Below are 21,324 nucleotides of genomic sequence, written 5' to 3'. Positions count from 1 at the left end.
ATCAATGGCAAATATAAAAGTTTTTTTAACCAGTTTTTTAATTTTTCTCAAAATAAATATCAACTAAGAGGAAATAATTTGAAAATAAAATGTAAACATGATTTTCAAAACAGTCAGTGGCAAGGCGCATTTTTTCACAGAGCAAAAGCTATGTGGAACAGACTACCTCAGGATATAGTATCTTGTGAGAGGGTAGAACAATTTCGTTTAAAGCTAAAAAGATTTGATTTAAATACGATAAATACCAGTAAAATTAACTAATTTTCCACTGTAACAAAAGGAAAAATATTCGTTTCCCTACGCCTCCCCCCTACAAACTATTAGTTTACTTATATATTTTGTAGTTATGAATTTTATTTTATAAGCCATGATTTTAGACAAACTTCTTTACTGTGTGTACTAAGTAATATAAAATTTTGAATTTTTTGAACTGAATTTTCAATTTAGTTCATTTGTTTATCATATTGTGTTTAACTTTGTGTTTTCATTTAAATTATGTTTGTATATATATATATATATATTTTATCTTAAAGTTTTGAATATAAGTTCATTTTCTTTTTCTCTTTTTGTGTGTCTTGTTTAAGTGGCTCAGGTTTTGATGCCTGAGTCCAACATTGCACAATAAACAAAATAAAAATAAAAAAAACAAAATAAATTTTTAAAGTTATAAGAACGTTTTTTTTGTAGTATTCTTAAATTCTTTTAAACTTTGTACAAAACAACAATTAGCTTTTCCTTTAAACTTTGTAACTTTGTTTAAATTTTGACGCCTAAAGTAGAAATATTTACATCGGCAGATTTGTTTAATGTCACCGAATCTGAAACTTACTTCTGTTTACTACAACTTCGATCTACAGCTGGGCTCTTTCAGCTGTAAAGTTTCAAAAACATCAATAAACTCTAAGCGAACTTTCGTGTTTTGTTTTTGGTGTGTTTCTATGAATCAAAGAAGCAAAGTTTTATTAGAGCTGGTTTAGATGAAATTAAAAATTTTAGAAAAATAAATCGAAACAAGTAATTGAATAACTTTTTTGAAAATTTTAATGAATTTTTATCTATTTTCATCATTGTTTTGGTTTTAAGCAAAGCTTAAACTTTTACCCTGAGATTTTTCAGTCACAGTCTAAGTATTTTAAGTGCATGCTATAAGAGCGTAAAAATTCTTAGTTTGTAGTAAACAAGAGTTGAGTTTTATTAAAAAAAATCAACTTCAGAAAGTTTATGAAAAAATGTATAAGCTTTTATCAGTAGAATAACGTACATTTAGAGTTTTGCTTCAATAAAATAAAAAGTATAAAGAAAAACGTTAAGATATGTTTAATTGCTGAATCAAACTTGTATTTTTTTTGTATACAACTAAGAGATCATGTTTGGTAATTATTTTATAATAAAAACTTCATTATATTATGTTGTTCAGAAATCAATTACCACAGCTTTATTTATAAAATCTTTTTGAAACTTTTTTGTGACTTATACTTATCATTGAAGTTTTTGAGAGTACGATTTAATTTTAGATCAGTAAGTTTAAAATAAAAGTTTTATATAAAAGCGTTATAAGATTAGTTAAAATAAAGAGTTTTTATCATAAAAAACATGAACTTTTGAAAAAACTTATACAAGGTCAATCGTTAAATGTCATTAGTCTGTTTTCCAACACTAAACCGTTATATTATTAAAGTTATTCAATTTACACAATATAAGCAATACAGCTTTTATTTGGTATGTACCTTGGAACTATATGTATCAAATGAACACTTTAAAATACAAGTTTAAGTTTCTAGCTAAATAAAAACAATACCTTAATAAAAGATCAAAAAAACTTAGTATAGCATATAAAACTTAAGTTAGTAGGTCTATGCATTTTCATTACAAAAAAACAAATATATTTAGTAAACATAGAAAGCAATGATTTGAATTTTAAATGTCTTTAGAGAATTGAGGTAAGTACTACTTTATTATTTTAGAAAATTTCATTTCCGTTTTCTTTCAATTAAATTCAGATAATAACTAAAATTCTAAATGAAAATTGTTAGCAATGGTTGCTTAAAAATATTAAGAGTTAGCAGAAAGCTTTGAAATTATCTAAAGAAAAGTTTATTTTATACAGACTTTGGAGAAACTAAATGTAGATAGATTTCCATTCAAATTGAGAAAAAGTTTTTTAGACGTATTGAAAGAATATTTTTTTTATATCGGCAAATTTTTCTATTGAAATTATAAATAGTTAGACGTTAAACGTTTGACTTTTTAGTTTCTTAAAACTTTTACATACATAGCTAGTTTTTGAGAAACAAATTAGTGATTATATAACAGCTGCCTTGAATTAAAATCATAACTTCAGCGAAACTTAGTGTAAGGCTATGGATACATTTAGTTATTTGTTTTACTTTTTACCTGATTATTGTAATTTTTTTAAATGTTTTTATTAGTTTTTTAAGCTGTCGAAGAATATTTGTTACGTTCTTGTTTACAAAAAAAGAAAAAAAAAACTTTATTAGTTATAAAAGTTAATTTAATACGCTTAATAAAAATATATTTAAATTTTTTTTTGATGTTTTTATTAGTTTATGACTTAACACAACAAAATTCAGCAATTATAAATTATTTGCACGGAACTATGTGCTGAATTTAAAAACTGTGTTGAAACTTTTTAGAAGCTAGTTTTTGACATCAAAGTGTAAAACAGGATATGATGTAAGATAAACGTTCGTTTAAAAATCAGGAATGTTTGTAAACTTTGTGTTTTTAAAATTTAAAGATGTAATACTGACTCAATGAACTATTTTGTTTCAGAATTTAGTTAATATTTTATAAAAATCATATTTTGAAGATGTCAAAATTAGTTTGTGTAGCAATTTTATTGTCTATCTCAACTACTGTTAAACCAGGTATGTTATTGTTTTGTTTTATACTTTTCTGTGTTATTAGTTTTAAGTAGATATAGTGTTTAAAAAAAATCTTTTATAGTTTAAAAATTAAATTAAACATAATTTTATATGATTAAATTATACTTTTATAAAGTTTGAGCCACTACCAATTAAAACATGTTTCAAATGACAATTTAACAAACTGAAACTGTCTAAAACAGGGTTTCCCAACCAGGGGTGCTCGCATATTTGGTGGTGCGAGGCAGCATTCAAGGGGTGCACTTTTAAATTTTTCTTGATATATAAGGGGATTTTTCTTTAACTTGAGTGACTGTAAGCCAAAACTTCGTTCACTAAACAAAACTATCGATTTTTAAAGCTAACAACCTATTCAAATCATTAGAAAATAAAAATTGATAATTACGCCATAGTATAATTGAATAATTTTAATATAAGCTTTCAAATTTAATACTAATTTAGTAAAAAAGAATAAAATTTATTTATAATTTAATAATAAATAGGAAAAAATGGTCATTAAATTTAAAGTGGATCTTTTGTTTCAGTCTAAATCTTTTACAGAAAATCTAGCATAAGTAAAAACTTAATTATCCGTTAAATACGTTAGAGTATTTGCCAAACGACGTGCCAATAGGAGTTTTATTGAAGAAATAAGATTAGTTTTTTGTTTTTATTTTCGTTAGTTAAAAATAAATTTTTTGTCTTTGTGTTTAAATATAGATTCATATTTATTTCGTTTGAATAAAAGTTAACTGTTTTTAACTTATTTAAAGATAGGGCAGGTAGAATAAAGAGTGATGAGTTTAAAACTCACTTGCTTGACCTTCAGAAAACTTTTATCGCTGCAGAAAGAGTCTAAGTTCTGCTGTTTTTTACCTTAGAAAAAAAAGTTATGCAGTTTGTTTTTTTTTTTTATTTCCATATATTTGTTTCTTTTTAATATAAACCACTATAAAAAATTAATAAACAAACCTTTATCGTTTTCTATAAATTGTTCTTAAATAAGTCATTACATGTACTGCAAGGGGTGCGAGAGCAAAAAAAAATATTTTAGGGTTGCGGGGCATTAAAAAGGTTGGAAACCACTGGTCTAAAAGATAGATATTTCTTAACTCAATATAGCTTAGTCTAAACAGTATCTAGTTTACTAAAGCATTATAAAGAATGTACATCGAAGATAATGCTTACAAAGTATCTAAATTGTTCCATATATGGTAGTTTGCAATCAAAAATAAGTTAATCGTGACGTAATAACGGATGTTACGATGTCATAAACAGACTTATAGGTTTTAGGATAATATTTGCTTTTTTAGTTATTTTGTCGCCTACATTTAGCATTTCCCTGATATTCTTGTGAACTTACAAGAAAAAACTTTAAAATATGTCTGTTTTTTACTAATATTTCTAAAAACATATTTTTACTCGTTCTTGAATATCTCATTATATATTAAACTTTTTTTTTAATATTACTATATAAGTATCAAATTAATTGAATAATTTTCTCGTATTAGTTCAACATACTAATGATTAATTAAATCTACTCTTGTACTCTTGTGCTTTGCATGGTAAAAGTGTTCTTATAACTTTCGATCAAAAAATTATCGAACTAAATAATGCTGAAAACTCTAAAAAAAATATTTCAAATCACTTTCGCTTCAGTTAGAAATCGTTAACTAAGCATAGGTTTTAATTTATGCATCTAAAGTATCAGATTTTACTTACAATAAAAGACTTACTTTAGTGCGTCAACTTCAGCTGTGTTTAATACTTTCAAAAAACTTCCTATACGTTCAAATACGCTCAAAAGTATGCTTATCAAAATAAAAACTGAATACTTTATAAGAATTAAACAAATAAAAATTAGCATTGTTTCACGCTACTTCAATCATTATTAGCTTATTAATCCCTAATAATTAAAACATAAAGAATTACAAACAAACCTTACAGACTGCTTCTCGTATCCAGTAGGAACTAGTCAGATTGTCTACGAAGGGCAATGCGAGTACCACGATGTTCACGGAACAAGTTGCTTTGAGGAAGATGGGAGGCAAGTTTGCGTTGGGTGGAATGTAAGGCGAGATTGTCACCTGTGCGCTGATAACCTTGATTCCGAAGAAGATTATATACCCACTATTAATTTAGGAGGTAAGCTAAAAATATGAAGTTGCTAGTTGTATTGTTGCAAAAAAAAAATCTCAAATGTCAGCGTTTGTACGAAAATGTTTCTTACGTTTGTTTTCGTACGTCTCTTACTTGATTTTATAGTGGTTAAGTTTCCCCTTTATATAAAATTTCTAGAAAAATCTAAAAAAAGGTCGCTGTTTAGGTTAATAAAATTTTCGAGTGATAAAATCGAATATAGTTTATATCATCAGTTTTCTTACAAATCCTAATTTTAAAACTACATATAAGTTTTGTCACAAATAATTAACCATACTAAAACCATATAGATAACTTTGATCAGTTTAGTAAAGGTTTAATAAGTTTATACAATTAAGTTTAGCCCTCAATTGCTTGAAAAAATACCTTAAAGAGTTTATCAAATCGAATTCATTTTATATTTGTTTTGTCTTTTCAACTATCGACAACTTACAAAAACATTTAGATATTCTTACTAGTCGAACACAGGCTTTAATATCATGTAGTAAAGAATAAATTTGTGCTAAAAAAAAAAACATAACCGTCAACTTCAATTTTTTTTTTCAGATTTAGAGGTTGTTGGATACCAGGAGGAATTTACTAACAGCGACGAGTACGAACAACAAACAATAGACAACAACGTACAACAAACAATAGACAACAACGAAGACCCAAATGAAGAACAAAATGAACAGACCAACGATGACCCAAATGAACAACAAAATGAACAGACCAACGATGACCCAAATGAAGAACAAAATGAACAGACCAACGATGACCCAAATGAACAACAAAATGAACAGACCAACGAAGACCCAAATGAACAACAAAATGAACAGACCAACGATGACCCAAATGAACAACAAAATGAACAGACCAACGATGACCCAAATGAAGAACAAAATGAACAGACCAACGATGACCCAAATGAACAACAAAATGAACAGACCAACGAAGACCCAAATGAAGAACAAAATGAACAGACCAACGATGACCCAAATGAAGAACAAAATGAACAGACCAACGATGACCCAAATGAAGAACAAAATGAACAGACCAACGAAGACCCAAATGAAGACCTTAATGAACAGACCAACGAAGACCCAAATGAAGACCTTAATGAACAGACCAACGATGACCCAAATGAAGACCAAAATGAACAGACCAACGATGACCCAAATGAAGACCAAAATGAACAGACCAACGAAAAACCAAATGAAGACCCAAATGAACAGACGAATGAAGACCCCCCAATAAAAATAACGGCAGTTTTCAACACTGCTTCTTCAGATGAAAGCTCTTCGGTAGCGACCACGACCACTGAACAAGGAAAAATAATCATTGTCACCGAAACGACCACCAGGAAAGTCATCGAAGTGACTATGACGCCGCAAAGCGCAACAACAGATGTGACGCCACAGAGCACAACGACGGCTGAGACGGTGACGTCATCGAACGATACCGGCGAGCAAGAGCAAGTTGAGTTGAGCCAAGTAACGGCAGAGATCGATGTTTACGACGACATCGTCATGACGTCACAAAAAACTGCAACGCCGCAAGGTTCTTCAGCTGTGACGTCACCAGACAAAGTCGACGACGACGAAACCAAGTCAACCACTCAGGCGTCAAACGGCAACATGACGATGACGTCACGAAACGCCACGGCGCCGGACGACGTGGTGAACGACGGACGGGTGATGGAAACTACCACCGTGACGTCACAAACGGAGGCGGAGGACGCGGTGACGAACATCCTGAACGTCGTGCTCATCGTGGCGTTCAGCATTTTGGTGGTGGGAGTAGTGCTGCTGGTGGTGGTGAAAAAAATGTTGGTGTTTTTTCAATTTACTTAAATTTAAACATTTTTAATTTTTTGATAGAGTAACAACTAAAAAAGGTGCTTCATTAACACTTCAAGGTACTATTAGTGTAATTGTTTTTTTTTAGTTTTAAGCTATTTTCTTTTGTTTAAAATTAACTTTAAAACGGCAATACCTATATTAAGCACTTGTTGGTAAAAATCTAAAACTTTAGTAAAAAAGTTTCTGTAAAAAATTATCGAAGTTGTTGGCGTAATGTAGTTTATTACATTTTCTATTATCATATAAATTACAAAAAAATGTAGAAAAATGCGTTGAAGTTTGAACTATCAACCAGCAAGTATAAAGCACATCATTTATTTAGTAAATCATATATGATCATTTAAATAAAAGTTAAAAAATATAAAGTTGAGTTGAAAAGTTAAAGTTTTACAAAATATACGTAATTAAAACAGGTTTTTTTTTAAACTTTAAACTCAGTTATTTGGCAAAAATTTTTATAAACACCAAAACTTAATCAATTTTCGCTAAAATTCAATTTTTTGTCTTGTCATTTAAACTCTAAAAGGGCACTAATACTACATTGAGATAATTAATCTCGTTGCTTTTAAACTCGTTTACAAATACTAGCAGCATAAATTTGTTCCGATTAATATTAGTCAAAATACCAAGCTTGGAACTCGCACTTTGTTTAAGTTCAAATTTCAAAGCTAAATAAATCAAACTTTTTAACAGATCAAAATTTATCAAAATTAACTAAATTGAAACAATTAAGTTTATGATAAAAAAAAGTTTAAATTAATATTTTAGTTTGAGGAGAGTAGTTATAGTGTTTTTTAACAGTCTCAACAACCAAAACAATCGTCAAAGAGTGGAAGACCATGTGGAACACACGCAAGTTTCAGACGCTTGATTTTGACGTAACACTCTGGATTATGACTTAACAAACTATTTGAAAATATGTATTGTTTCGTCATAGTATTACTGATTTATCGATCTCTCTTGACTACGCCGAGTCTTGAGAATTTTAAATTATTTAAACTGCTTCTAAGCTCTTGTGTAAATAGATTTAATGAAGCATTTAAGCTTGTTTAATGAGATTTGCAAAAACTGAGTAATTTTTGCTGTTTTTTAAATTGATAGTTTTTAAAAGTTTTATTCGAAAACTTAAAAAAAAGCTTTTTCCTGCACATAACTTAACAACACTATTATCTATATAACTTTTTTTTTAATTTTTTGAGGTTGAAACTAGTTTTAAAAACTTTAATCTTGGATATAATCTTTTTGTTATAGTATCCTGTATAAATAGATTTGATGAACCATTTAAGATTCTTAAACATGATTTATGTTATAGTTGTGGTTTATGTTTAAGTATTTATTTTATTTTCTGATCTAATAATTTGTAAAACTTTTACTTAAAAGTATAAAATAAGGCCATTGCCTGCTTAAATTAAATATAAGATATATTATATTATATTTTTAAATAAAATTAGTATTAGAAATAGAATCTTGAAATTAATAATTTAAACTGACTACTGTGTTTTTGATAGTAAATAGTTGTGTTTAAACAAATTTTTTTTTAGTTATTTTTAGCGAATTTATTTTTTAAATTTTTTTAAACTACAAACTTATTTTTACATCTTCAAAAATTTTATGAGGTGTGTTTTATTGCATTCCTGATATTTTTTTATATAAAAAAAATCACGTTTTACATTGTTACTATTTAATTTACAAAGTCTTATTTATACCAAAATCAATTTCTAAACTCTTATATTTTAAAAAACATTTGTGCGAAAGAGATTATATTATATGCATTAATACTTTTTCTAATTATCTAGTCTAAACTGGAAATAACTGCATTAACAAAAAACATCTCAAGCCTAAGTTTTAAAAAAGAACTTTAGTTTGCCACTTCGTTTTACAAATCTAAACTAAAAAGTGTAACTTTTTGGTCTTAATAACAAGCTTAAAACGAAAAGTAGTTATAGCTTTCAAATAAAAGCTTTAGCTTCAAAAATAGTAATGCCTACATTTTAACAATATAATTATAGTATTTTACCAATTAAAAAAAAAAATATTTTCAGTTTTCAATAACTTTCAATTAATTTTTGTTTGCTCATTGCTTTTTGTAACTATAAACAGTTTTCTTTGCAATCCTCTCTTATGCTAAAAAAAGTGGTGAAATTTTTTAAGTAAATACCAACATTTAATTTAGAATTATTTAATATATTTAGTTAGATTAAAAACTAAAACATTTTATCATAAAAAGATCAGATTTAAAGGGAACTCTTTTTTTATTAAACTAACAGACTTATCTATGTGTTAACAAGTTAACACACTTCAATGGAGCTATGAAATTTAAAGAAGTACTTAAAATAGTTAGTTTGTTATTTTTGTACTTTTCAGTGAACTTGTTTCGTTGGTATCTTTATTAGCAAACGCTTGAATTTATATTTTGTAAAGTTACAAATTATTAAACCGATTTATATTCCATAATTACCAGAATTTATCAAGTTTTAAATATTAATTAAGTTATAGACCAAAACTGCTTGTTATGAATCTCTTCTAATAACTTTTAAAAAGCAAATACATTCGAACACAGCTTTTTAGCTAACAAACTTAATCACACAATTGTTGATTTTCAAACTATCTTTTGCAAAGAATTTTCATTGTTTTCAACAAAGAAACTTAGAAAGAAAACTTAGAAAGAAAGTTTCGTTTACATGTAAGCTGTCACTTGTTAGCAAAATCACTCTGGTTTAGACAAGAAATTTTGTTACAAAATGTAAAATTTTCACACTGACAACCAGTAAATGTCCTCAAACTTATAAAACCTCTTCATTAAATATTTAAAAATATTTTCAAATAACAAGTAATAGCTTGTTGAGCATCATTTTATCTTTTATTTTGTGTTTATGACTTAAAGTTTAAAAAAGGGATAAGTTTGTTCATGCCATTTATTAGCCATATAAAGTTTTTGGTGTTATAATATTAACTAACTGTAAAACACATATTTACTTAAAAAAGGTTCCTATAAAAGCATCTGTTATAGTAAGTTCTCATTTGAGTTTAGACAAAACTCTTTTATGTTATTAACAATTTTTGAGTATACTATTAGAACCAACCAATATGAATTGCAACTTTTCATAGTTGTTACTAAAAGCAGCTTGCAGTTATGCTGAAGATAACTTTTAAATTAGAGTGACAAACTTTTTGTACAATTAGTCTGCAACATTAGTAAGTTCGACGAGTTATACCAACAGCCACTAGCTTACTCTAATGTGAAGCATTTAGTTTCAATTACTGTTTCTGTTTTTCAAAAAAAAAACATTTCCTTGTATATTTTCTTGTAAAACATAGCTTACATCGTAAGTGGCTATAAATTCATCAATATCTTATTTTGTAGTATTTACCTATAATGTTAGTGTTATCAACACGTGTTTTTTACCATTAAGTCTGCATCTTAAAGGTATGTAGCTTGTATTTATGCTGAAGACAACTCATCTGCATAGACTCAGCGTATAAATAATCAGAAGTATTGTCGGCTTATAACCTCTCTGATCAATGATACTGACAGCCAGTTCATCTACATCTATTATAACTGTTTACATTTATTTTTGTTTTATTTTGAGTGAAAATGTTAAAGTTTTTTTAAACTTATTATGCTAAAATATTTGTATTTACCTTCCTACTAAGTAGATTTACTAGCCGGTTAAAGGTTTGTTTCTGTAATAGTTTCTAATAAACCTTTTTGAGTCGTTCATGAATCTTTATTTATACATTAATGGAAAATAAAATATTATAACCAGACTTAATTTTGATGTAAAAGTAGTTTTTTTTTAAGTTTTGTGTTTTGTCTTTATAGAATGTCTGAATCTTTATGCAACATTAAACAGATTTGTTATTTATGTACTTTTTTTGTTGTTGGTGACTTATAATTATTGCAAGAAAAATATATATAGTAATAAGTAAATCGTCAAAGAAATTTAAGTTTATTATAGGAGCAGATAGCAAGTAAGTAAACATATAGTGCAATTAATTTAAATTGTAAGCTAACAAATTTATAAGCTTTATTTTATTTTATTTACTAATTTTTTAAGTTAAAAAAAAGTCTTTAAAAATTTTCAATGTACAGTCTTACAAAAGGTTCCCATCTTATATTTTCATACAACACAGGTTTTTCTATGGAAAACCGCTGTTTGTTTTTAAATTTATTGAAGCGCTAGCAAATTTTAAAAAACAGCAACCGCAGGCGGAAAACTTCTAGAACTTGGGCACCCTGACGCAGGAAAACTCCTGAACGTTCCTGGCGACCGGGCAGTGTTTTTCGAACCATTCGCCCTTGTCCACGTCGTAGCAAACGGCTTAAAAAAGCTTTAAAATATCAGCTTAGTAAAAGTTTCCGATACAAAGTTACAAAGAAGAATTTTTGCGTTTCCAATTTTCAAAGATTTTAAATAAAAGTAATAGAAATTATTTTTTTTAGTTCTCAAGAAAACAAGTTTAAATTATATGGAAATGATGCTTGAACTATATCAAAGATGAATAATAGTAGCAATTGCAAAACATTTTAAAAGTAAGCGTTTTTAAATGGAATCCATCTTTCATATGGTGAAATTTGAGTGTTTAAATGTTGAATGTCACGAAATCAGTCACCCAGAACGCAAGTATCTCAGGCAATGTTATCATTATTGTTGATAGAGTTGTTGATAAGACTTAGAGACCTAGTACTGAGATATACCTAAATATTGTTAAAGTCCTATGCTAGAACTGCATGTTATTTATTTTTGTATTTTTATTATTAAATTTTTAAGCATTTTATTTATTAATACTTAACTGTTTTAGAGATCTTTAAATATTTTATAGTTCATACTACTTAAGGTTTGACAGTATTTTTAATTTAAACTTAAATTTTTATCAAGTTTAATTTATTACTAGGTATTTATAAAAGTAACTATTATTTTAAAAGCATCGTTATCATAAAAGTGTTCTCTGGTTATTTTTTATAATATTCATAATACTCAATTTTTGTTGTCTAATTTATATTAATTAGACTTAAATATTATCTAGTACTTATTATATAGTAACAGTTAAGGTAGGATTTAATTATGATGAGTAGTACCAATAAGTTAAGTGTACCAGCATTTATACATTACAGTTTTATTACCCACAACTATAAAACAATATGGTTTTTTTTTATGAATGTACTCAGATTTTTTCAAATGCCTAGAACAAGGCTTTTTATTGATAAGTCAATATTAAATTTATAATTTTTGAGAATGATTGTTTGAAACTGTATAACAAAAAATATTTTTTATTGAATAGTATACTTTAGTTTTTTAATTTGTTCCAATGATTTTCATAAGAACTGAAATAAGTCTCCATTTTAGTTGCCTTAAATATTAAAAACTAATTTAGTTAATCACAAACTAACTGTAGAAATCAACTTCTATTTAAGTTGAATAACTTAAGTTTAAACTACTTGTCAAAAAAGTATCCTAACCCTCTTTAGCTTTTTGTGAAATATTTCCCTTATCCCCTTTTACCTTATTTTATTATTTATTGTTCAACTTATTAAAAGTTTAACTTAATCTTTGTGAAGTTTTCTTCTGCCTTTTAAATTTGATTGATTTTCTTTACTATAAAATACAAGTTAAAATAAAGGTTTTAAAATACAATAGTCTTACAGTATAAATACTTTAATAAATACTTATGATTGTTTTTCTTGGACAAAATTAAGACTGCACAAAATCTGAATCTTACTCTAACGCAAACAATTCTTTGTAAAGATAGTTCAAAATTTTCAGACATGTTCTTATATTTACAGTTAAGATTTTATTTGTTTTGTATTGTTCTAAATAATTAATTATCAATTTTACAACTTTCTAAAGTTTACCTTAAAAAATTAATATATTTGCTTTAACCAGGGTTTCAAAAAACCTGGAATTCTGGAAAAACTTGGTATTTGATAATTTAGGCTAAAATAAGTAGAATTTGAGAAGTTTTGAAAAAAACTTGTAAAATTGAACAAAAATCACCAAAAAACCTAGAAAGCCTAGAATTTCAAACAAATTTTACGGGTTAAGTAGTATAATTTTTATTTGACATGAAAAGTCTACTAAGTAGAAAAAAAAATCGTCATCATCAAAAAAATACATATTAAAAAACACTTAAAAGTAGCTTTATAAACTCTTTTCAATGTTGTTATACAGTTTTCAAGTATAAGCTTAGCTTTAAACTAAAAATAGACCCAAAAATGTGTACTTGTGAAAACCTAGAATAAATTCAGAAAAACTGGAAGAAATTTCACAAAAAGAATTTGGCAACCCTGTTTTACAAAGTATAGGCCATTTCTCAAAGTATTTTTATTCATACATTTCTTTATAAAAAAGTATAAGTTTTTCAATCACCTTAATAACTACAGCATAATGAATCTATATTTTTTTATTGGTGTCTGATTTTGAAAACACAACTGTGTTAAAGCTGAAAAAAATGGTTTACAAGAAAAATATTTAAAGATAATTATGTAAATGATAGATTTTTTTTTCTAATAAGTTTTGCTAATGCATTTAATAATTCAGTAGTTATGTGCTCCTATAGTATATGTAATAAAAAAAAAACCTAAATTTTAAATCATATTTTTAATAAAGGTGTTTATTTATATCTTTTTTTTTATAAATATAAGTTTTTAGCAGCAAAAAACCAGTTTGAAAAAACATATACTTTAATATAAAGCTATCTAGTTAAAAGTTGTTTATTGAATAAAATCTCTTTTTAAAACTTATTAAGTTGGGTTAAAGTTCTTATATATATATTTTAAAAATATATTAATAATAGTTCTGAGGATTAGCTACCTCAACCAGTTTAATTTATTAAAATTGCAATTTTTTATTTAAAAAATATAAAATATATTCAAAAAACTTCTTACACACAACTTTAGTCAGTTAAAAAATAAAATAACTTAAAATAAAACATTTTTGTACAAAATTTTAAGGCGTATTCTTCATTTCATATAACAAATCTATAAAAAATAAGGTGTTATTCAAAACTTATGATTTAGTAAAATTTAACTGGTTAAACAAGATATGTCAATATAAACATTGAAAACTAAGTTATATATTTTTTTTTACTTTATCTGTACTCATTTTAAGTTACAATTTTTTTTGCATCTATGTATTGTATTAGTAAATTTACTGTATCTATTTCTATTTTTCAAGTCATGTGTATTTTGAAAGACAGATTTTATATTTCTTCGAAAAATCCAATATTTCATTTGCACTAGTTTTTGGGCCAAACGCGTCCTGTGAATATTTAATCTTATTTGAATGAGTTTTATATTAAACTTCATACTTTAATAAGTTGGTCAGTGTATTAATTTATTAAACTGTAACGAGCCTCACCAGTAAAATGTTAAAACATGATTTTTTTTTATTATAGTTAAAAGTGTCAGTTAACAAAGCAATTAAAGTATAGTGGTGAAATTTATAAAAGTTTACGTAAATGTTTGTTATGAAGTATTGACTAAATTTTTTTAGTAGATTTAAAAAATACTTTTGCAAAAGTAAAGTAATGTATAGTTTTCTATTGTTTGTTCTTATTCTTAGTTTTAGCTTTCTTCTATTTTTAACTGTTGTTTAGTTTTGTTATTTTGAAGTTAATTTTTGATTACAGAGACAGGGTTGTTGTCTTATTTTGCTCAGTGCTATTTTTTTTCTCGATTTCGTATTTTTATCTAGATACTTAAGTTACACGTTTTGTTTTATTTTATATTGATATATTCAGTATCACATCATTAATTTATCAAATTAAACAATTTTGTAATAAGGCAAGGAGTCCGCAGCCTTTTATAAGTTGCGGGCCAATTTTCGTATAATAATTTCTTCGCGGGCCGCAAGTGTTTTTTTTTTAATTTAAAATAAACATTAAAATATTTTCATAAATTAAAAGTTCGTTAAAGAGCCTTTGGGAAAGAGTACTTATTAGATAAATAGCCTAATATAGTAAAACTTAAGTTTCATTAAAACTCAGGCTTGTTTGGTTTCTTAATAAAGTTATTTTAGTTAGCTTTTTATTCTAAAGTTCCAGGTAAGTTTCATAACTTCAAATTCTGTACATAATATCGTATGTGTTCTATTTTTCTATACATAAAGTCCCTTTGTTATTGTTAGAGTCATGTTGAGTATCAACACACAAATGAAAGTAAATCGTCACTGTTTTGGTTTAACCGCAAATATAAAAGTTTTTACATAACATCACGCTATTTTTATGTGACTTAGACTAAAGTTTTGCTTTTAAGGATGGCAACATTGTAACAATTAAAATGACATGATCGGTTTAATGAACCATAAAATGAGAACTTGATACTGAAAGAACCATCAATAGTTTTATTTATATTTTCAAGAGTTGTACAATAAAAATTTAAATCTGAAAAAAATATTGTTGAAAATTTAATATAAATTTCACCATCACTTATATTTTTTATTGCAACAAAGAAATGCTGTATTAAAACAGTAAAAACCTCATTTTTACAAGTTTTTTATTAAAAGTTATAGCCTAGAAAATTCTCTGCTACAAACTAAACTTAAATAAAAGCCATGCTTATATTTATGTTTAAAATATCTTTTTTTTAAACATTGTTTTAATTTATTAAATTATAAAGGTCTATTTTTATGTAAAATAATATTTTTGTGCTCTTTGTAACGAAAATAAATTTTATTATAAAATGTTTTTTAAATAAAACTTAATCTACTTATATTTAGATTTTTATAGACTTTTTATAGTATATATTTTCTGAAATGTTTTTTAAATTTAATTTGAAATTTAACTCTAGTTGAAGTATTATTTTTTATTTTTATACTTTACATATAACAAAGTTCTTTATATAAATAAGTATTTTAGTTTTTTTAATTGTGTGTGTTTATTACCTCTTAAACAAAAGCTGAGCAAACTGCGACCTTAAATGTTCCTCTTTGGCAAAAACTTAAGTTTTTGAAAGATCACAAAATATTTTCTACGGTAAAATCTTTGAACTAGGCTTTAAATTTAAGAAAACTAACAACTATTCATTTACTCTACCTAATTTAACAGACTGTTTTAATAAATTACACTATAACAACTTGTAATAACTGCAGCCCGTGTGAAACTTATTTCTAGGAAAGTTGGCCCGTGGTTTATGAAACACACCCGACTTTTGTTTTACCCTAAAAGTGTGTGATTATTGTTCAATTTAAGTATTGTTAAGTAAATCTATAAAAAAAGGTATGTAAGTTAGAGCTTACAGATTAAAAAAGATCAAGAGGTATAATTGTTGTAAAAAAAATCTAGTTGCCTTCATTAGCCTTAATAACTATAGTTAGTTTTGTGTAAGCCAACAGCAAATTAGTTTGTTGCTGTAAATAGCACTTAAACTTTTAGTTTTATTGAGTTATATCAAACATATTGTTACAATTTTTTTAGATATTTTAAACGAAACGCAGCATATTACTATAAACAATATGAACAAGGGTTCTGCATTGAAAGCGCCTGAAAAGTTAAATTCAGATTGCAATCAAAACAATGTTGGTTGTGGAGTGATTTGTAAGAGTCAAGAAAATCATAGTTTTTTGAAGATTTGTAAAAACAATTCTGCAAAATTTATTGGCGAAGCAGTCCGACAAGAATTTGATAAGTTGAATAACTCCAGTAAGTAATCGCTTTTGAATATATATTTTAGTTAAGGCATATAATTTAAGTTTGAAAAAAAATAACAGTTTATAATCAAATTTTACGTTAAACGTACAACTTTCCTTGATTTAAAGTAATATTAGAACCTATTGTAGCTAGATAAAATAGGACTTTTAAACTTCTGAGTTTGCTTGTTTTATGAAAAACAACAAATTTTTAGTACAAACTTACTTAACTATTATTATGAGAGTTATCAAGTTTATAAACTGTTTTTCTACAATTAATGTATAAATGAATAAATTTATTTTATTAAAGAAATTATTATCTTTCAAAAAACTTAAACTGAAAATCAACATATTTTTTTATGTTAAGTTTAATGTATTGTTTTCTAAAAATTTAAAAAAGGGTAAATAAATACTTGGAGCTGTTTACCAACAAAATGTTTAGAATAAAATTGATACCAAAACGTATTTTAAAGACTTGTGTGTATATAATGGTTGTCAGAAAATTTATTATAATTGATTTTCCTGATCTAAAAACCACGGCTCATATTTTACAGGCCAAACACAACTGGACGAGCACAAAATCATCCCCCTTCTAAAATCAAACAAAGTTTTTCTCGAGGACAACAAACAAAGAAAGCTTTGTAAAACACTTGAAGAAAAACTGACAATCAAAAACGCCCTGGCGCTTTTTCAACTGACAAGGACGTACGAGCTACGTAATCTGTACGGGCCGACGCTCAGCTACGTGGAGCGCTGCTTCAGCGTGCTTGCCGACGACGAAAACTTTCTGCGCGTCAGCTACGCCACCTTGCGGAAGATACTCGACAGCTCGGAGCTCGACGTCGCGTCGGAGCTCGAAGTGTACAATCTCGCCCGAGACTGGCTGAAGCACGACGTCGTTGAACGCAGCCAGCTGGCAAAAGGTCTTTTGCGGTCGGTCCGCCTCGGCTTGTTGTCGCAAAAAACTCTCGCGCGCCTCGTCGAAGACGAGTCCTCGCCCCTCGCCGACGAGTGCCGCGCGGTTTTGAAACAGGGCACTCCCCCGAAAGCGAACCCGAGGCACTGCTGCCAGACGTCGTTCGACATCTTCGTTCTCGGCGGCAGACTGATGAGCTCGGGAGCGCGCGTCAAGTCGGTCAACCGCGTGGTGGCGCCCCGGCTCATAAAGTCCGTCGCTCCGATGATGAGCAGGAGAAGCGGCTCGCAAGCCGTTCTCGTCAAGGGGGAAGTTTTCGTGATCGGCGGGGCCGGCACCGACGTCAAGCACAACTTTGTCGAAAAGTACTCCCCGTTCACGGGCCGGTGGGAAAAAGTGGTGGGGATGCCGGACGCGCGCGAGGACTTCTGCGCGTGCGCGTTCATGCGCAAAATATACATTTTCGGCGGCAGCTGCAAAGCCGGCTGGTTCCGGTCGACCTCGTCCTGCTTGGAGCTGGACACGACGAAGGAGGGCTGGAAAAAGTGGAGGTACGTCGACGGCATGGGCGGCGACAGGTCCAACGCGGCCTGCTGCGTCTTCCGGGGCCGGATCGTGGTGACGGGCGGCCTCGATTACGAGTATGAGATATTGAGTAGCGCGGAGGAATACGACGCCGCGGCGGGAAGTCGGCGGGCGATCCCCAATATGATTTATGGGTTGCACGATCACAGGTTTGTTTTTTGATTGAAACTTTGGGTAGAGTATGTCTTCCATTAAAAAAGACTTTAGGGTCACTGAACCGTGAGTCTGATAAAAATTTTTGTGTCTTTACAATTGTAATACAATAGTTTGTACGAGAACACACAATTTCGATAAAACTAGATGCGTTTCGAGTAATTCTCATCATTAGAGTGCAAAGCTAACTTGGGAGAATGTTTTTAAACTTTATGTAGTAACCAAGTAACCACTTAAAGTGATCAAAACATTATTAAAGTACAAAAGCAATCAGAAGCAATTAAATTAAATTAAGTTGAGTTACCTTATAACTTATCTACAGTAGAACTATACATTAATATGATTAAAAAAAACTTAAAAAGTATTACGAAAATAAAGAAACTGTAAAATTAATATTTTTTTGCTTACATAAAACAGGCTCCCTTGTTAAAATACAAATATCTTCTAGTTTAACCAAATCGAAAACGTTACTAAAAAACTTTAATAGTTTTAAATCTATTTAGATTATAACTATTTGCACATGTTGAATTATTTACCAAACTTTTTGCAAAAGATGAACATTTAGGTGCATTTTACATAGCTAGCTTTACAACAGCATCTGTATTGGTGAATTACCATATTTTTATTTAAGTTTGTTACTGGATCTTTACTACCTGGTGTTAATAGAGGTTTTGACTTTAAGATAATTGTTAGGTTTGCTGCATAATAGGTATTTCTTATCAATTGTCTAATTTTCTTTTAAACATTTCTGAGCTTTGGTTAGTGGCTGGGATTTTTAAAGTAAGTAAACATTTTCAGTCCTAATATCTTTATTTTATCCAAATTTTTTAAATGATAATGAATTGTTTTGTTAAATAACTCTTAATGGTACATGTTTTAGTTCAATAGTAAGTTGATCTGTTTGATTTCATTTAGAAGCAACTCTGGGAAACAAATTTTATGAGCACGATGACACAGAGTTTCTTTTTTTCTTTAAACTACAGTTGAATTGAAAATTTAAATAACATTTCTTTGCACATAAAAGTTGTTCCCCAGAGTTGCTACTAAGTGAAAGCAAACCAATTAAGCTACTGTTGAACAAAAACTGGTACAAGGCAAGCTATATTGGGTAAGACATATAAGGAAAAGGATAAAAGAGCATGTCCAATAGAAAATAGAGAACTTTTTCTTTTCAGAAAAGAAGGATGATATACTAGTCAAGGTTTTAAATGCACCAAAACGTTCATATGTTGCAAAACATTTGGTTAATAATTCAAAAAAAGCAAATAGTTATAATCTAAATAGATTTTAAAATTTTTAAACTTGTAGTAATGTTTTCGATTTGATAAAATTAAAAGCTATTTGTATTTTCGAAGCCTGTTTTATGTAAGCAAAAAAATATTAACTATACTGTTTCTTTGTTTTCATAATACGTTTTAAGTTTTATTTTCATTATATTGATGTACAGTTTTACTATATATCAATTATAAGGTAGGTAAACTTAATTTATTTTAATTGTTACTGATTGCTTTTGTATATTATTAATCTTTTGATTACCTTATGATTACTCGGTTACCACATAAGTATGTAAAATATTCTATCTTGTTAGCTTTGTACTTTACTGATGAGAATTACTCGAAATATATCCACTTTTATTTAAATTGTGTGTCTTGTATACTGATTGTACAATTACTGGTCACTTATGTTCCAATCTTAACATTTATATTAATTATTGGTTTTATCTACAAAACATTTTTTATGCACCACTTTACTTTGTACGATCCAAGCCATAAAACTTATATATTTTTTGTTAAAACAAGGTTTAAAGTTTAATTATTTAAAAACATATTTCTAAAACTGTTTTTATTAGCATTTTTTCGCGGAAAAAAAAAATTAAAACGTTTCAGTGAACTAAATCTAATAAAGTTTGACTGTTTAGGAAATACGCAGTTTTTTTTTAATGTTAGTAATTATTGCTCTGCGTCTGACTTGGTGATAAGCAGTGCGTGTAGCTCAAAAAAATTCCCAGCAGAATTAAATTAATTATGAAAGAAAAAACTGTGAAAAAAAGAGAGAATAACTCGAGCACGCGCAAGTGTACTTTTATTTTTCTCAATAGCTGCTTTTACTTTTCTAATTCTACCTGTATTTACTTTAGCGCTTAAAAAGTGCGTGGAAACAAAAACAGCTGTTATGAGTTAATTTCAGTCCGCACCAAGTCTGATCCGCACTTTAAAAGCGAGGCAAAGCGCGGAAAAAAGCAAAGGCTGATTTAAACTGATGTGTCGCGCGTGACTAGTGTCACGTGGCTAACCAATGTGACGTAACAGGATGGTGGCGGTGAGGAGCAAGCTGTTCCTGATCGCTGCCGAATGGAGGTACCTCATGGAGTTCGACGCGACGAGCAACAAGTTCACGAGCATCCGGATGCCGGAGATGGACGTGAAGGCGACAAACGCCACCCTGATCGGGACCAAGATCGTCGTCGTCCAGCGCGGGACGACGCCGAAAGCCGTTTGCTACGACGTGGACAAGGGCGAGTGGTTCGAAAAAGACTGCCCGGTCGCCAGGAACGTTCAGGAGTTTTCCTGCGTCAGGGTGCCCAAGTTTTAGAAGTTTTCCGCCTGCGGTTTTTGTTTTTGTTAACATGTTAATGCTTCAATAAATTAAAAAAACAAACAGTGGTTTTCCACAGGAAAAGCTGTGTTGTATGAAAATAAAAGATGGGAAGCTTTTGTAAAACTGTATATGAAAGGTTTTAAAGATTAAAGTTTTATATACTCATTATAAACTTAGAAAAATTAGTAAATAGAGTTAAATTAAACTATTAAATTCATTCGCTTACTTATATTATTTGTGTGCTGTGTTCCTGGTTTAAAGTTGTCTTTTTGGTTGTAAATTTATCTCAAGTTCAATGGATAGATTTTTTTATGTTAAAATGCATTTTTAATAATACATGTCATAGTTTTGTTCTACAAAAAACAGACACTACTAGTGTCTTAAATTGTTAACCTAATAATTATACAAAAAACAGCTATCAAGTTAGCAGTAATGTTTTTGGTCACTATTTGCCAAGTAAAGATGTTTTCCTACTATTACAAATAGCGTTAGCAATAAACTTAATTTCCCGATCATCAATAAAAATCCATTAGCATTTTTCGACCTGATGAGTCCTAAAA

At 28.5% G+C, this 21,324-nt stretch overlaps 2 protein-coding genes across 2 annotated transcripts; both read left to right on the top strand.

The window, feature by feature from the left end:
- The first annotated feature begins 2,760 nt into the window (after positions 1-2,760).
- LOC145834261 (uncharacterized) lies at positions 2,761-8,308 on the top strand. The gene is made up of 4 exons (XM_082941643.1): positions 2,761-2,888; positions 4,833-5,030; positions 5,592-6,852; positions 7,688-8,308. Exons 1-4 carry the CDS (start codon positions 2,831-2,833, stop codon positions 7,755-7,757), a joined length of 1,587 nt encoding a protein of 528 aa, XP_082797769.1. The 5' UTR covers positions 2,761-2,830; the 3' UTR covers positions 7,758-8,308.
- Positions 8,309-16,338: 8,030 nt separating this feature from the next.
- LOC145833115 (kelch-like protein 25) lies at positions 16,339-20,758 on the top strand. Its single transcript, XM_082940315.1, has 3 exons — positions 16,339-16,420; positions 17,067-18,162; positions 20,476-20,758. The coding sequence occupies exons 1-3, from the start codon at positions 16,339-16,341 to the stop codon at positions 20,756-20,758; spliced, it is 1,461 nt and encodes a 486-aa protein (XP_082796441.1).
- Positions 20,759-21,324: the final 566 nt, after the last annotated feature.

This window comes from Thalia democratica, chromosome 4 (genome assembly GCF_965202585.1).
Source record: "Thalia democratica chromosome 4, ktThaDemo2.hap1.1, whole genome shotgun sequence".
NCBI lineage: Eukaryota > Metazoa > Chordata > Thaliacea > Salpida > Salpidae > Thalia > Thalia democratica.
The sequence above is the reverse complement of the archived record's forward strand: the minus strand, read 5'-3'. Positions and strand labels throughout refer to the sequence as shown.

Excerpts from the sequence above, each read along its gene's own strand:
- LOC145834261 (XM_082941643.1), top strand. The coding sequence starts at position 2,831 with ATGTCAAAATTAGTTTGTGTAGCAATTTTATTGTCTATCTCAACTACT. Across the intron at positions 2,889-4,832 it reads CTCAACTACTGTTAAACCAG|ACTGCTTCTCGTATCCAGTA; the intron begins GTATGTTATTGT and ends CAAACCTTACAG. Across the intron at positions 6,853-7,687 it reads CTGGTGGTGGTGAAAAAAAT|TCTCAACAACCAAAACAATC; the intron begins GTTGGTGTTTTT and ends GTTTTTTAACAG.
- LOC145833115 (XM_082940315.1), top strand. The coding sequence starts at position 16,339 with ATGAACAAGGGTTCTGCATTGAAAGCGCCTGAAAAGTTAAATTCAGAT. Across the intron at positions 16,421-17,066 it reads TGTTGGTTGTGGAGTGATTT|GCCAAACACAACTGGACGAG; the intron begins GTAAGAGTCAAG and ends CATATTTTACAG. Across the intron at positions 18,163-20,475 it reads TATGGGTTGCACGATCACAG|GATGGTGGCGGTGAGGAGCA; the intron begins GTTTGTTTTTTG and ends GTGACGTAACAG.